This window comes from Dermacentor silvarum, chromosome 7 (assembly GCF_013339745.2).
Source record: "Dermacentor silvarum isolate Dsil-2018 chromosome 7, BIME_Dsil_1.4, whole genome shotgun sequence".
Taxonomy (NCBI): Eukaryota; Metazoa; Arthropoda; class Arachnida; order Ixodida; family Ixodidae; genus Dermacentor; species Dermacentor silvarum.
The window spans coordinates 117,363,176-117,380,128 of NC_051160.1; the positions used below are offsets into that span (position 1 = coordinate 117,363,176).

At 50.3% G+C, this 16,953-nt stretch overlaps 1 protein-coding gene across 1 annotated transcript in view; it reads right to left on the minus strand.

Moving 5' to 3' along the window:
* LOC119459110 (uncharacterized) overlaps positions 1-16,953 on the minus strand; it is an 84,247-nt gene that overhangs the window by 22,570 nt on the left and 44,724 nt on the right. The window contains exons 7-9 of the mRNA XM_049671588.1: positions 15,882-16,107; positions 14,660-14,810; positions 7,456-7,601 (exon numbers count right to left, since the gene is read on the minus strand). Of these exons, the coding sequence (XP_049527545.1) occupies positions 7,456-7,601; positions 14,660-14,810; positions 15,882-16,107 (523 nt within the window). The remainder of the gene's footprint in view (positions 1-7,455; positions 7,602-14,659; positions 14,811-15,881; positions 16,108-16,953) is intronic.

Below are 16,953 nucleotides of genomic sequence, written 5' to 3' on the forward strand. Positions count from 1 at the left end.
CGGTACTTTGTCAGTGATGAGCTCGTCAGTAAGTCTACAGTGACGGCGCTCGGTGTTGCTTATAGCCCACCTGGACCGCATCCGCATGCGACGCATCCCGACCTAGCGTCGGGATGCGTCGCAACTTCTTCATGAGTGCCGACGTGGCGTCCCGTGGAGAATCGAACGTGCCGGTCTGCCGCAAAAGGGGAATCCTCTCTGGGGTGCCCGGGCCTGCCGTGAGAGGCTGCAGCCAGTCCAGGAGCCTCGCTCGAACTTGCCGAGGTCGACGGCCACACCTTGGACGGCCAACGTCACGGGCTCAGCCAGACCCCCAAGTCTCCCGTCGCCAGAGCGTAGCTGGCGATGCGACCTTCCTGGCCCGAAGCCACGTCGATAATCCACCGACAGCGCCGTTCATCCCCCGATTACGCCTCGGCTCACGCGCCTCGAGAGCTCGTGCCATTCCGAACACCGTGCTTCACGTGCTCTTCTTCTTTTTCGCGCTGCAGGCGGCCTCTTACATCTGACAAGCTCGTACCGAAGTGCAGCTGTACGTATGTGCGCAAAGGATGGCGCCACATGAGTAACAGACGACAAACTGTACGCACCCCGTGTTGGGCCATCGCACGCAACAGGCATGATGTCTCGCTCGACCAAACGTTAACGCGAGGATCTCCTATTCTAAGCGCATCAGGTACAACCACCCGCTCGTGGTGCTGATGCTCACTACTGCTTCGATACGCCAAGGTAATGTTCCTTGCATATTGCTAGTAGTGCGCCACAAGCACGGAACAGTCTTCAGACAATATGCACGCTATACACGGACGGGTACACACTTGTAGCTAGCAGAATATTCCAGGACAGATCCCCTCAAAGCATGATTCCACCGTCGTCTGCCCTAGATTCCGCGGCCCAGTAGTGTACAGAATATCTCGTATACTGCGGTAAAAACTTACACGCTCACAAGATTTTAATAACTCGATCAACGCACGTTGACCGATCCCGTCAATCAACCTTCACGTAGCAAGCATGTGCGCGTCGCGGCAGCGGATTCTCCGATCTGACGTGACGCGCGAGAAGGCGCCACCGAAGCTTCTAGGGGCTAACAGCACAGATGCCTCTTCAGGGTGAGCGCGCGGCGCGCATGCCGTGGCGCACCTGATCCTTCATTGTCTACATTATCCGTGAAGATTGCGTTGACAGCGGTCGAAGAAGGTTAGACGAATAGATTTTCAAATATTTTTAATATTGTGACGAAGATAATTAATCGGGGCACGCTGAAAGAGAACAGCCTTCTTTAATGATGGCCGACACTCAAGAAAGCGCGCGCACACCTGCGCCCTTCGTCGTCTTCTCTCTGGCGATCTTGTGCCTGTAGTGGGCAGCTGACTTCGTGTCATTACTCTCCACGTGAAAAGCGACCGTCCCGGTCGCCGGTCGGAGAGGGTAAATGGCGACAGAGGGCGTGGGAGAGAGTAGATCAGAGGGGCACTTCTTCGCGGGCGTAGTACGGCTTCATCCGTACTACGTGGACAATCTCGGCTCGTGCCCGCCGTCGGCTAGAGCTCATATTAGTACTCTGAGGGACGACCTCGTAGTTCACGTCGCTGAGCCGCCTGACGATCTTGTACGGGCCAAAGTATCCGCGCAGTAATTTTTCCGACAGCCCCTGGTGACGGATGGGTGTCCACACCCAAACGTAGTCGCCGGGTTCGTACTGAATGTTCCTTCGGCCACTGTTGTAACGGCGGGCGTCGACACTCTGCTGGTTGCGGGTGCGGTTGCGAGCAAGCTGTCGAACTTCTTCGGTTTTCTGGACGAAGTCGTCAGCATTGTCACTTCCTGTTCCATTGTCTACCGGGAGCATGGCGTCTAAAGGTGTTGTTACGCAACGCCCATACACCAGTTCAAATGGTGTGAATCGGGTGGTTTCCTGCACAGCCGTATTGTATGCGAATGTCACGTATGTTAGAATTTGGTCCCAGGGCTTGTGCTCTACGTCAACGTGCATCGAGATCATATCGGCCATAGTTCTGTTGACGCGCTCGGTTAGTCCATTAGTTTGTGGGTGATAGGCCGTGGTTTTCCGATGATTGGTGTGGGTCAGCGTGACGATCTCCTGCATTAAGTCAGCAGTAAACGCAGTCCCTCGATCGGTTATTAAGACGGAAGGGGCCCCGTGACGTAGCACGATTTCATGAATAAAAAGCATAGCGACTTCTGTAGCGGTTCCGTGAGGCACAGCTTTGGTTTCTGCGTACCGCGTTAGGTAGTCCGTTGCGACGACTATCCATTTGTTTCCTGAAGATGACGTAGGAAACGGACCGAGGAGATCCATGCCCACCTTTTGAAACGGTGCTGGAGAAGGGTCTAGGGGTTGCAGAAGACCAGCAGGTTTCAAAGACGGAACCTTGCGCCGTTGGCAATGACGGCAGCTTCTCACGTAGCGCTGAACGGACGAGAACAGTTGTGGCCAGTAATACTTCTGGCGTATGCGCGCTAACGTCCTGGCGAAGCCTAAGTGTCCGGCACACGGGTCGTCGTGACACGCCTGCAGTGAAACGGGGACGACAAGAAGGAACGTTTCGTGGCTGTTTTCGAAGTTTTTTTTTGTAGAGCACGTCGTTCCGGAGGCAGTAAGAAGTCAGACCTCGTGAAATCGGTCGTGGAACAACAACATCGGTTCCCTGAAGGTATCTGATGAGGGGAAGCAATGTACTGTCTGCACGTTGGAGGTCAGCCATCTTGACATTGTCTAATATACCAAGAAACTGCCAATCTTGTTCTAAGTCACTGGGCTTGCAAGGTATCGGTGCACGTGAGAGGCAGTCAGCGTCGCCGTGCTTCTGTACGGATCGATGTACCACTGTTACGTCGTACTCCTGAAGGCGGAGGCTCCATCGAGTGAGGCGGCCTGAAGGGTCCCTAAGACTCGCAAGCCAACACAGTGAGTGGTGGTCACTTACTACGCGAAAAGGGCGGCCGTAAAGGTAGGGTTGGAACTTACCGATGACCCAAACGACAGCTTTTGTGAGACTGCGGTTCGCGTAGGCTAGTACTCGTTCGGCGCCGTCTTGCCACTGAACGAGTATAGCACCGAGCCCCACGTTGCTGGCGTCTGTGTGGATTTCTGTGTCAGCCTTGTCGTCGAAATGCGCGAGTACGGGGGCTGTTTGCAGTCGCTTCCGCAATTCTGTAAAGGCTTCCTGTTGTTCTTCCATCCACTTGAAGGGTACATCTTGGCGTGTCAGTCTCGTTAATGGTTCGGCGATCCTTGAAAATTCTTCGACAAAAGAAGGCAGTTCAGCAATTCTTAGGTCTCTGCGCTTACTACCGTCGTTGTCTGTGGGACGCGGGAATTCAGCGATGGCAGCTAGCTTCTCGGGGTCTGGCCGAACACCGCGGGGGCTGACCACGTGTCCGAGAAACTTTAGCTCCTGAAAGCCAAAATGACATTTCTCAGGCTTGATAGTCAGATTTGCTTTGCTGATTGCGAGGAGTACATTCTTGAGTCGTTCTAAATGTTCATCACACGTTCTTGAAAACACCACACCATCATTTAAGTAGACTAAGCACGTCTGCCATTTCAGTCCAGAGAGAACAGTGCCCATCATCCGCTGAAATGTGGCATGTGCGGAACACAGGCCGAATGGGAGAACTTTAAATTCATATAATCCATCGGGAGTCACAAATGCCGTTTTTTCGCGGTCACGCTCATCTACTTCGATCTGCCGGTACCCAGACTTAAGATCCAATGAGGTGAAAAATTGGGCGTGGCGTAGACGATCCAGAGCGTCTTCAATCCGTGGCAGGGGATAAACGTCGCGTTTGGTGACACTGTTCAGCCGTCTGTAGTCTACGTACGCAGAAGCGTAGTGTATTGTCCTTTTTAACTAAAACGACGGGTGACGCCCAAGGACTTATGGATGGCTGAATCACGTGATCATTTAGTATGTCTTGAACCTGGCGCCTTATCAGTCATCCCCCCTTTCCGTAGGAGCAGCGCGGTAAAGATGCTGACGAACGGGGCGTGCTGACTCATCCGTATACGAATGCGATGCTTCGTAACGGAGGTGCGCCGTACTTTAGACTCGGTAGAGAAGCAGCCAGAGAAGTCATTGACAAGGTCCAGTAGCTGCTGCTTCTGTCGTTCCGATAAGTCGGAGTTAATCAGAATGCGATCGCTCAGGTTGACCTCTTTCGATGAATTAGGGGAAGTAGTTTCTAGCCAGACGACATCAGTGAAGGCAGCAATTTCATGTAGGAAGGCAACAGCCTTGCGGTAAGTGCTAATATTCGTTGCTGAAGTTTGTCAGCAGGACTAATGAGCGTCTGTGCTGAAGCTGAACGAGGCCCCTTGCAATGCAGATGTTCCGCTCAAGCATTAACGGAGTGTTTGCTTCGGCGATGCCCTCAAAGCCGTCGAATGCGTCGCACGTTACCAGGGTCAGCAGGCTCCTTCTTGGCGGTACCGTTATGCTGTCTTCGACGATGCGCAAGGCGTTTTCGCTGTGATTCTCGTCGTCAGCATCACTTTCTATGGCTTTTGCTGTAGAGAACGTCATGCTTGATCTTTCCAGGTTAATTATGGCTCCATACGCCTGTGAAAGTCCATGCCGAGTATGAAGTCCCTCGAGCAGCTGGGCAGAATAATGAAGTCCCCGACGTACGTAAATCCACGAATATTTACCCGAGCGGTGAAGCCAATGTCGCTTCATGGTTATGGAACCACGTCCTCGCGGAGTCTTGGAGAGCGAAGTACACGTTGCGAAACTTGCGCTCTTCATTCCATCCGTTGCATTCGGCGACCCGCTCGAAATGGTCTAGCCAATGTTAACTTCTTCAGTAGCATCTACGTGGAATGCAATCGGTGTCTGTGGCTGGTTGAAGATGAACTGCGCCGGCGGAACCGCCGCAGCAGGAGACTGTGGGCTCGGGTTCACGGAACTTAGTAGATGCCCTCCAGCAGTACGGACCTGCGACCCAGTCCACTGTGTAAAAACTTTCTTTAGCTTTGACGCAAGCTCTCTGCTCATAATCGAGCTGTCCGCACCAGTGTCAATTAATGCCGTGACTTCTTCGTCGTCTATGGTAACCAATATGTCCGAAGTGACCACTTGCCTTTGGGCACCTGAGTATGACTTAACGTCGGTGCGTTGTAGTCGTTGTCGTTGTGATGGAGGATATTCGATGCGCTCGGCGGCAGTGGCCTCACCTCTGGAGGTCGTTGGACTGAGTTTACCGGGTTTGCAGGGCTGGGTGAACGAAGTCCACGAGCATCTCGATGAAATGAGGGACTTGGCAATCGGTATCGAGCAGGCGATGCAGAACGGGGCTCGTACCTTCGCTGCTCGAACGAACTGTCACGACTGGCGATGAAGTTCTCTATCTCCATCGGGCGCTGACCAGGTCGTGGGCGAGGTGCACCTGGAGGGAATCCGCGGAGGCCCACGCGTCGATAGGGGCACATCCTGTAGACGTGGCCAGCCTCTCCGCAATTAAAACATAGGGGCCTGAGGTCGGGACCCGCCAGACGTCGCTTTTCCTGGGCCTCGACTCCTCGATGGACGGTGGACTGCGACGCCTGAATAGTACTTCTGTTTGTTCAGAGGGGCGCATGACGTTTGGGGTGCCGTACAACGACGGTCATCGTACGGCATCCGCATAAGTCATTCTGATTGGCTCCCGTTGTTGTGGTATCTCGTAGCGTTCAGGAGCTTGGACGGCTTGCCTAATCTCGTCGCGCACTATCTCCGCCACAGAAATTCGGGCTGTCGGCACGTCGGTTAACTGCATTTTGTGGAGCTCTTCTCTTACCACAGCCCTGATCAATTCGCGTAGGTCGTCGAGGTGGTTTTCCGAAGTCATGCAGGAGGGGCTGTGCGAAAGTTCCATCACGTTACGGTTGTATTGTCTGGCACTTAGTCGAAGGGCCCTTTCCATTGCTGTCGCTTCAGCAAGGTAGTCCGCAAGTGTTGTGGGAGGATTCCGAATAATTGCAGCAAAGATCCCTTGCTTCACACCGCGCATCAAATGTCGGACCTTCTTGTCTTCGGCCATTGAGGTATCTGCACGTCTGAAGAGCCGAGCCATGTCTTCAGTACACGTGGTCACGCTCTCGTTCGGGGCTTGGAATCTTGCCTGTATTGCCAGCTCCGCTCGCTCCTTCCTGTCCATGTTGGAATATGTGGCGATCAGCTGCTGTCGAAATTGGAGCCACGGAGCCAATGTCGCTTCATTGTTATGGAACCACGTCCTCGCGGAGTCTTGGAGAGCGAAGTACACGTTGCGAAACTTGCGCTCTTCGTTCCATCCGTTGCATTCGGCGACCCGCTCGAAATGGTCTAGCCAATGTTAACGTCTTCAGTAGCATCTACGTGGAATGCAATCGGTGTCTGTGGCTGGTTGAAGATGAACTGCGCCGATGGAACCGCCGCAGCAGGAGACTGTGGGCTCGGGTTCATCGTCAGGATACGATCGGGCAACAGACCGTGCTCAGGTTGGAGCCCTTGAAGACGGCGGCTGGTGCGTGCGTGCACAGGAGTAATCTCTCCCAGGCTACTAGCTCATTGGGGATGAGTCAGGGGTACGCTGCGTCTCCGGCAATGGTATCATATACCCAGCGCCTGCACCAGTAAAATGTCCCGAAGATAATTAATCGGGGCTCGCCGAAAGAGAACAGCCTTCTTTAATGATGGCCGACACTCAAGAGAGCACGCGCACACCTGCGCCCTTCGTGGTCTTCTCTCTGGCGATCTTGTGCCTGTAGTGGACAGTTGACTTCTGACGATCGGTGCCTGTAGTGGGCAGCTTACTTCGCGTCAATATATATTCTTTATTATTTGCTGTTTTTAGAGAAAAGAATCTATTTGGCTGACTTGCTCATTAAAGCCGCACACCATGACCATCCACTAAAGCCTGACCCGTGCCTTACTCGTACAAGATGGTTGCTGCTCAGTGACAGTAAAGGGCACGTGTCTGATGTGTTTCTGTCTCTTCTGATGGTTTAGAGAGAAAATACTCGCTCTAGGAACAACACCAGAACGCTTCTGAAACTTATTCCGCGATAGTCATTCGTGTTCTCGCCATAGCTTCATTTCAAACGCATTGCAGGTAGCTGCGTGCGAATTTGACATTTTAATAAGTCTGAAGAAAGAGATTGTACTGCTCAGTACAGGTTTTCAATGCATGGCAGCCGTGCAGCCATGATTCCTTCCACACGCACTTCGTGGAGCACGAATTTCGTAAATGTAATCTTCATCTCTTTGTTCGTATAATGTGATGTGGTGCACTAAGATGAGGTGCGCAACTAAGATCCATCCATTAGCAAGCTATAATTGGCACTGGAAATGCCGAACACAATGAAGCAGTGATACAATAGCAAGGTATGAAAACATTCGTGCGAAATGCATTCTTCAGTGACCACAGATTGAAGTGGTCATATATTAGGTAAACATGTATGCACTGGCTCACATGGAGATGTTGTGGATGGCCTGTGCTAGCAGCTCCTTCTGGGCCTCGAAGTTTGAGTACCAGGCCTGGACTCCGAGAACCAAATAGCGCCGCTTGTGAAGCTTGCCCGTCAAATGGTCAATCATGTCCTGAAGGCTCCTGAGCTTCTGCGTTGGGATCGCAACAACGATAAGATGTAAAAAATTGCACGCCGCAGTTTTGCACTAGCTCCATCACGCAGCTTTCGTGCTTGTTTCTAACACACGTATTCTAAACCTTTTCTCCAATGAATAGTGTACACATCGACTTAAACAATTGGATGGCAACACCGCTCTTTGAAAAAAGTAGTCACTGCATTGTGTTTTTTGTATTAAGGTGTCCTCAGGATGTCAATACAAATGGACTGAAGGGAAAGTGCGCTTCAGAAGTAATTGCTCTTCGCCACAGGAGTTCTTCTTTCTGGGGTTTTACGTGCCAAAACCAGTTTTGATTATGAGGCACACCGTAGTAAATTGCTCCGGATTAATTTTCACCACCTGGGGTTCTTTAACGTGCACTACAACGCAAGCACACGGGCGTTTTTGAATTTAGCCTCCATCGAAATGCGGCCGCCGCGGCCGGGATTCGATCCCGCTATCTCGTGCTCAGCAGCGCAATGCCTTAGCTGACTGAGCCACCGCAGCGGGTCATCACAGGAGTTGCACAGAAGGGTTATTAAAGCATACTATTTTCGATAGTACATACGGCAGGCATTGCCAAATTCTGACTGGGAGCTTACCACTGTCTTTGAAAAGAAAAGTGTACCATCATTGCATTCTACCGGTGCTAAGTTGTGGGGCAAAAACTTGGAGGTTAACAAAGAAGCTCGCGAACAAGTTAAAGACCGAAAAAAGAGCTATGGAACGAAAAATGTTAGGCCTAACGTTAAGAGACGGGAAGAGAGCGGTGTGGATCAGAGAGTAAACAGGAACAGCCAATATTCTAATGGACATTAAGAAAAAAAATGGAGTGGGGCAGGCCGTGTAATGCGTAGTATGGATAACCGGTGGACCATTTCAGTTACAGAATGGGTACCAAGAGAAGGGAAGCGCAGTCGAGGATTGCAGAAAGCTAGGTGGGGCGATGAAGTTAAGAAATTTGTAGGCGCAAGTTGGAATCAGCTAGCGCAAGACTGGGCTAATTGGAGATCGCAGGGAGAGGCCTTCGCGCTGTAGTGGACATAAATATAGGCTGCTGCTGCTGATGATGATAATTTCGCTTGTGTGGAGCCTGCTCTGTGCTCTGTAGACCATTTACAGCATTCTACCCATGGGTGCCGCTTATTTGGTCACGTGGAAACACCCGCCATTCAGCGTCTTCTCATCGGCGTTTGCACGCTTATTTCAAGGCCACGGTGGCCACAGGCACGGCTAAGACAGGTGCTATTTCGACAACCACGGTGAACAGCGAGTGTGTAGACAACACCAGACTTTGACCAGAGCTGCAAAGGGCAGAGCAACTATACTTTCGATTATCCATTCCTGCTGCGCAGCAATCTCATCGTGTGCAAACGTACCCATTGAGGGTGACGAATGTAGCCGCCTGACGCTTCCTTTTCCCTTTTACGCTGAATGATTTACAGCGGTATGTTTTTAAGGCTGTTAGGGCCAGGGCGCCTATTGTCGTCCACTGTAACTCCAGAACTTTAATTCGTGAATAGGCATGTCCGCAGGCAGAAAATGCTTGTCTGTGACGTGCACCCAGCACGGTAATTGGTTCCGACAACGTCACTCTTGTCGCCAACGCTGATAAGACGACTTATCACACATCGCTAAACTACGCCTAATAAAACGTTTAAAGTTGACAAATGTGATAAACGATATACCTCTCTGAACTGTACCACTACTTATTACAGCGAAGGTGTTGGCCTCTCGTTCGTCGGCCTTTTTCGTGGAGTCGTTCGTGCGGAAAAATGTGGGCCGATCCCGGAGGTTGTGCAATTCCGGGCCGACCCACAGCGGAGGTGAAGCAGGCTTGAAGCACTCAGCAAAGGGAAGCGAAAACTGCCTAAATTCTTTAGAATAACTACACAACACGCAGAACAGCACTCGTTTCAATAAAGAACAAGCACAAAACAAGCATTCGAACCACATAATTGATGATAAGGCGCTCTTGATGGCATTGCGAATCCCGTAGCGCTCCCGCATACGTTTCCAGGTAAAGGTTACTGTGGCGCGAGCTTCCGAGGCGACGGCAGCTTGCGACGTGGGGAGTGACGCCACTAGTATTTCGTATATAAAAGAACCAGCCTAGCAATTGATTTCATTGTTGTTGCAACACCGCTATATTTACTATGACTTTCGCGAAATGCTTGTAAACATTGTAGTGATTTCATGTATGTGTACATTAGGAATTCATACATCAAAGTTGTCCACTTTAATTATTTCACAGATGCAATTGACAGAACTGCGCTATCTACCTTAAGTGCAGAGTTATAGACTTGCAAACTTTGTACGAGTACATTATTTTACCTACCCGTTTTCGGCAATTTGTTTATGAAATGCAACGCAATCAATTGATATTGTGCTTCCTGAACTAGATAGCACCTAATGTATTCTCTTAAGTGCACCAAATGTTGTCCAAATTAGTACAGTGGCTCTCATAGCAGTATTTCGGCATTTTGCATGTACTTTAATAACGAAATTGGAATGGAACCTAACTACTCCTTTCATGATGCGTTTGTTGCTCCACACGCACATTTTGTAACCTTGTTCATTAACCATTGCTGTCGCTACCTCCACACTATCTTATTTCACTCACCGACGTTTCACGAAGTCGCTAGAAATCACAAGCGGGCCGAAATCGGCCCTTCGAGTATAGCGCCCCAGATATGTTATTTTATTACCATGAGGGAGCTTTCGCTGGGGCGGGGATTCAGACGCAATCTATTCAGTGGAGCAGAAGTAACGTTTCGTGTCGAAGCTTATTTGTAAATATGGTGGTAAGTGTTTACATTTATGGAAAGTGGTTTAGTTTGAGATCATTATACGTGTAACTAAAGACTGAAGTCAGACGTAATGACCTGTATAGAGAGCCTCCACCTACGGGTATGCATACCTGTTTGCATTATATTCTCTAGCTTACTTCGAGAAAATAGGGGAAAGTGTGGATAATAAATCGCAGAGAACCACAGTTGTTATACACGGTAAAGACACGCGCTGCCCAGTGCTGAATTAAGTGAACGTAAATTGTGTGTCCGCGGAGGTCCCCATACTGGCACACTGGACTGCTGCACTTCCCATCCGTGTGCGCGCACGTCACGTACTGCTTCGGTGATGGTTTCCATGTATATATATATAGTAGTAACTGGATTTTTCAATGGGCCAAGCGTATTGAGGAAAATCAGAAGCACAACTTCGCGGTTATCTTAGGTTTATTATATATATATATATATATATGACGAACCGCACAATGACCGTGCGGTGCCATAGCGGTGGAGGCAGCCGAAGAATAAAAGAGTGTTCGGGCGACCATGTTTGCCACCGTCCGCCACCTTCTGCTCGCGTCACACAAGCCGACGGGATAAAGACTTGGCAGCCACCGCATCGGTCTCACATCAACAAGGAAGTATTCCACGCCACGCTGTGCACAGATCCACACAGATCAGCGCACAGATCCTCCACCGAAACAAACCAGCATCATGACCGCATCATCGTAGGCCTTGGACGTCCCCAAGTACACTGGATCAGCGGACGATGGTCCCGTGCAAGACTGGTTCCGCTTGTTTGAGTTCTACGCATCCGCTGCATCATGGTCGGAACAGGAGATGGTCGCCAACTTCGATGAATACCTGACCGGTGAGGCATTTCACTGCTATCTGACTCACATATTCGAATATAATGAATCATGGAAAGAAATCAAAGATGTAATGATCAGTCGCTTCTAAGTTATTGATCCAGACCCCTGCATCATTCACCAGCAGCAGAAATTTCCATGCAGTTACGTACAGTCGCAATGTTGCACTAATGAGCGGGCTCATACAAGAAGATCGTCGGCGAGTTTTCCTTGTCGTGATTCACCCGTGAAGAGGACGTGCAATCGCGCCATAGCATGAACTTGACATTCCCACTAAATCAAAAGCCACTGCGCACTAAACGATATGCACGCCATTTCGTTCCTTCGAAACCCGACATTGAACCACGTTGGACCTCCGTACATCAGTCAAGACTATGCACGTCTTCAGCACGCTGCAGCACTAATGTCATCGTTGCAGCGTCTAACGGATTCCAACGCTCTTCTCGGATGCGCGGGCCACTACGCACTTTCAAGTCAACCGACTCTTCTCCGCATTGCCTGCCTTACACGATTGAGCACGATGTCACGACATCTCAGACAGACGACCCTTCTCTGGAAGAACATGGTCAGGCCACATACGCTGCGACATCCTCCAGCGATCAATCACCAGGAATTCGAAACTTCATGGACACAAACTTCTGTATCAGCAACACGAATCGTGAAGAAACAGGAACAATCAGTTCTTCTGGTGAAACGAACCCAACTTGCTTACTGCCAAGACATCAGAATACAAGCACTAGCACCAATGCACATACCTTTCAAGGCGAAGACAATTTGGAGCCACCTAAATCTAGAGATCAAGCTGCTTCGCGACTCTCAAGCTTTCTTCTGTACACTACACCTCAATAAGCCGCTGCCACTTCAGAAGCTTCGCACGCGCCAAGCAGCATCGCACACTGTCATATTACAGAAGCGTCCACTCTGAAAGAAGTCCCAGCAGCCTCAGAACAGTCTTCTGAAAATCCGGCCAAACTGTCCTCGCAACCAGACAAGTCTCACAAAATGGAGCAGTGTACCAGCTACAGATTGCTCCCCACTTTAATTTGCGAAAGAAATCAAAGGCATATTGCGATAGAAGCGCTACCTCAACAAATGTCGCAACAACATCAACAACAACAACTCCAAGAACAACGGCAGCAACCTCGACTTCGAAACAGAAGGCGACGAAGAGCGTCACCGAAATTTCCACACATGCGACAACAAGAAAGACGTCAACGCCCAAGCCTACTCAATCCAAGGCGAACTCAACAAATACGGTGTTTTGCAAGAAAAGAACGTCGCCGAACGCACCTGCAGCACCACCTATCAGGACTGCTCTCACCCAAGAATTCCTGCGAGAACGCTGTGCACGACAACGGAAAAGACTCGAGCACATTGCCCGCATACCGGACAAACAGAGACGTCGCCGCAACGACCCAGACCACGGAACATTCGAGCAGGAGACACCATGTGTCTGCGAGTCGCAACGACTTCTGAGTTTCCACAGCTGCCGTGTGTCCAAACCTTTCTTCATCGGGGCATGCATATGTCGTCCGGAGTTCAACAGCCAGCCTCGGCCATCTGAGCTCTTCTGGACGTCACCGGACCGCCAGACTGACATCGTTCGTGTGGGGAGATTAAGACGGTATTATCCGCCCCTGTACCTACGACTCTCTCGGGGGGAGGGGGAATCCTGTGACGAACCGCACAAGGACGGTGCGGTGCAATAGTGGTGAAGGAGGAAAAGGAAGAATAAAAGAGTGTTCGGGCCACCATGTTTGTCTCCGTTCGCAACCTCCTGCTCGCGTTACAGATATTTATGTGTGTGAAGCCAAAAGACGTAGTTGAATTTGAAATGTAGAAAATAAAAATCACCGGATATCCACGAAGTGAATGATGATGAGTGAGCGAAGCACCGGGGGATCATTCGGTCATCGTGAATCCCCCGACGCCGGCAAGCGGACCCAGAGACAGCGAGAGCGCGGGAAGCGGCGGCAAAACGCCGGAAGCGTTCTCTACCTGAGGTTGGTGGCGCCGATGCTCGGTTCAAGCGCGAGCTTCGCGAGCCCTCAGCTCCGAGTCCGCATGCCGGCGTTGCCGTGCTACTGCAGCTTCGCGAGCCCTCAGCACCGGGTCCGCTTGCCGGCATTGCCGTTTTGCTTCCCGCGCCCTAGACTCCAGGTCCGCTTGTTGTCCGCGTCGCCGTGCTGCAGCAGCTTTGCGAGCCCTCGACTCCGCTTGCAGTTGAGCCGCCACTCTCACCTTTTCATCCATAGCGAGTGCGCCGTCATCAGAAGCGACCGTTATCATCCATGGCTAAATTTAGGGAGAAAGAGAGCGCGCGTCGGGAACGAGCGCCTATGTAGCCCTTTGCACCGCAGCGCCCGTAGCGGACTCCATGCAAACCAGAGCTACGGACGAGAGACAGAGAGCGCACGTCGGGAACGAGAGAGAAAGAGAGCGCGCGTCGGGAACGAACACCCTTGTGCACCGCAGCGCCCCTAGCGGTCTCCATGCAAACCAGAGCTACGGACGACGGGTGACGAGGGAGGGACAAAGCTCGGCCCTAAGGTGCTTCGCCCCTATAAAGAAAATGGAAATATAATTGAGCGAAAAGATAACTTGCCGTCGGTGGGAGCCGAACCCACAACTTCCGCATCACCCGTGCGCTGCACTACCAATTGTGCTACGACTGCTGCTATCAACCCGTCCACTAACTTGGGTATTTATTTATATTTACTGGATCTAGCCCGGGGAGTGTTGGCCAGGGCCATTTAAAGCCATAGTGGCTGGATGTGGAACATCCATTTTTACTCATTTGTTCTACACAGGAAAGCAGGCACGTGGCCGAAATATCCCTCGTATGTTACCTAGTGATTAGGTGGCATAGGAGGGCTTTTACGCCACATGCCTCAATTGTAGCGCACATTGCAACTGGTGCCCTCTTGCATATAGATGTCGAGACATAGCACTATAAACGCTCGACGGACCGGCAGACACATTTATCTAGTCATTTCTTTACTTGTTTATTCATTTATTTTTATCACATTGCGCTATATCCAAATAGCTTTCTTCGCCATGGTCTAATCACTCTCTTCGTCTCTTTCCTGTCTCCTTCTTCAACACCAGCATGAATCAATTGGAGTTCATTGTAGCATAACTAAAAATTTCGGCGCGTTGAACTCCTCAAGAGTAATACCCAAATATGTGCTGAAGTGAGAGCAGCGTCAAGGATAAGGACGAAGTAAATACACATAAAAATACGATGCATAGCACTGCATCACCACCGATCTTCTTCAACCAATAATTAACTACGATGCTTTCACATTACTAAGTGCCCTGGGATTAAGAGGATTTCGTTTTGTAATACAAAAGCCCTGATAATTAGAAAACGCAAGAACGCTATACTCACGCCAAGCAGACCGAAGTCAAATTCCACCAACTTTTTGGCTGACCCCGTGACAAAGCTGAGGCCGAAGTGGTGAAGGCCCATCGCCCACAGGCGTAGGAACTCCACGATTCCCTTGGCGGTGGTTAGTTCGCGCGCGCTCTTTCGTGCTTGCCTGCGTCATGGTATGTGCGTGGAGAGTTCCATAAGAAAGTCAATGTCTTACACTCCACCGAGCAACCGGCGGGCACATGAAACGTATTACCGGACCTAACGCGCTACATTTGTTGTTGTGCTAGTAGGTCCAACGTTTCTTGCACCTACGTACCTACGTATGAAGGCGCGATACTATGTGAAAACAAGGGAATAAACGACAGAAAAGGAGACGGTGCTCTCTCCTTTGTTGTAGCTTTTTATTCCTGTAGTATCACGCCTTCTTCCAGCACGTGCACGGGGAAAAAATCATAACTGGTGTTAGGTAGCGTTTGTTCTTTCATTGCGTAATTCTATAAAAAAAGAGTCGTTAACCAGCACAACCGTAGCGGTTTCTGTAGGTGTCTATACATATAAGATGATTTGCCACCACATGTTTGCTGTTACAGCTGAGCTGTTAAAGCCTCGCTAGGTTCGTCTCGTTGTCCTGCGCAGCATCGCCGAGCAAGAAGAGCGTGAGCTGGGAGAGCGCATACGGAGAGTGAGAAAAAATAAATAAAACAAAATGAATTTATTGGCTGGGCGGGATTCTAACCAGGGTACCCACGCTCCGAAGTCGAGCTTCATTTCCACTACGCTGTACACCCACGCTTGCAGAGCTCTTCTGTTTCATCAGATTTCATAAGCGCGGAACTGGCTTAATTTTTTTCCATTGGTCTGAGCATCGAAGGCGACTACCATCCTCCTCTCTCGAGTCTTAAGCCCCTTCCCGCCGCCGCCATAGACGGCAGCAGACGAAAATCACACCATCTAAACCTTTAGACGCCCCAAAGCTCTCAGGCGAAACACGGTACGGCAAGAGAACGATTGCTTCGTGTTGTATCGGAGCCGAAAGTCCCATAACAAGAATCACTAGTATCGCTACACACCAGTTAGACGCTGTAAACGACATTTGTGCCACTTTAAGCAAAGCTGACAAGACCGCAAAATGTCGCGATAAGTCCAGTATGAACGGACTGAGACATTGCTACACGCATTAGATGATCCGTCGCCCGATCCGCTCACAGATTTTACCCGCAGCTCTACTACTTACTTCGCGAAGATGGCCAATCCGTATTGCGTGACACCGTTCTTCATTGCTGGCGGTTGCAAATAGTAACGGAAGCACAGTGACTTGTTAAAGTCCATGAATGTTTCCTCGCTCTCGAGCTGGTAAAGGAATAAGTCGCACAATCCGTCCGGAGGCAGCCCCACACGGAGAGCAAAGTTACAGCGGTAGTTGCACACAAGCGGATTCTTGAGCGCCTGTTCCTTGTCCACTGCAAATTCGGGTAAGCGTGAAAAAGATGACCACACAATGGCCAGGGGCTCCAGAACGTAAAACAAAGCGCCACCTGGTCTAGCCTTCCTGCCAGTAGTCAATAAATTAAGCAATGAATAAATCAATAAATCAATCAATCGATCACTTTATTCCAACGCCAAATGCGACAGACACAATCCGTCATAAGAGGGATGCAGTGAGGTGAAATCAAAGTCCCTGTAAAGCTTGACAACAGCGTTCAACCTGTTTCATAATGCAACATCAACAGCAGTGTTTGCAAAAAAACAGGCATCCCACAATGTCAAACACTGTAGTAAATTGTACATTAAGTGCATAATACCCGCACGCCCCTCGCCAACCGGCGACCGGCAAGGTCGCTTTCCACGTGGGGAGTAATGAGGCGAAGAAAGCGGCCCGCTACAGGCACCACTGACAGTCATAAGTCAGTTGCCCACTACAGGCACAAGATCACCAGAGTGAAGACGACGAAGGGCGCAGGTGTGCGCGCGTTCTCTTGAGTGTCGGCCATCATTAAAGAAGGCTGTTCTCTTTCGGCGAGTGCCGAATTAATTATCTTCGTGACAATATATATATATATATATATATATATATATACGTACCACCAAATGTCAAGTGTTTATGACAGGGTACGCAGGGTGTAGGCACTCCGTGAGTCAGTGAGAACCCTGCGAGCAGTCAGAACTCTTGGACGACATCGAAACAAGCTACCGACCTCGGCATAAGCTGATGTAATGGAGCGTTGATGGACGCTAAATTCTGTATGATGCGACGAAAGTAAGCACACAGGCCAAAAAAGCTGCGAAGTTCTCATACGGAGGAAGAT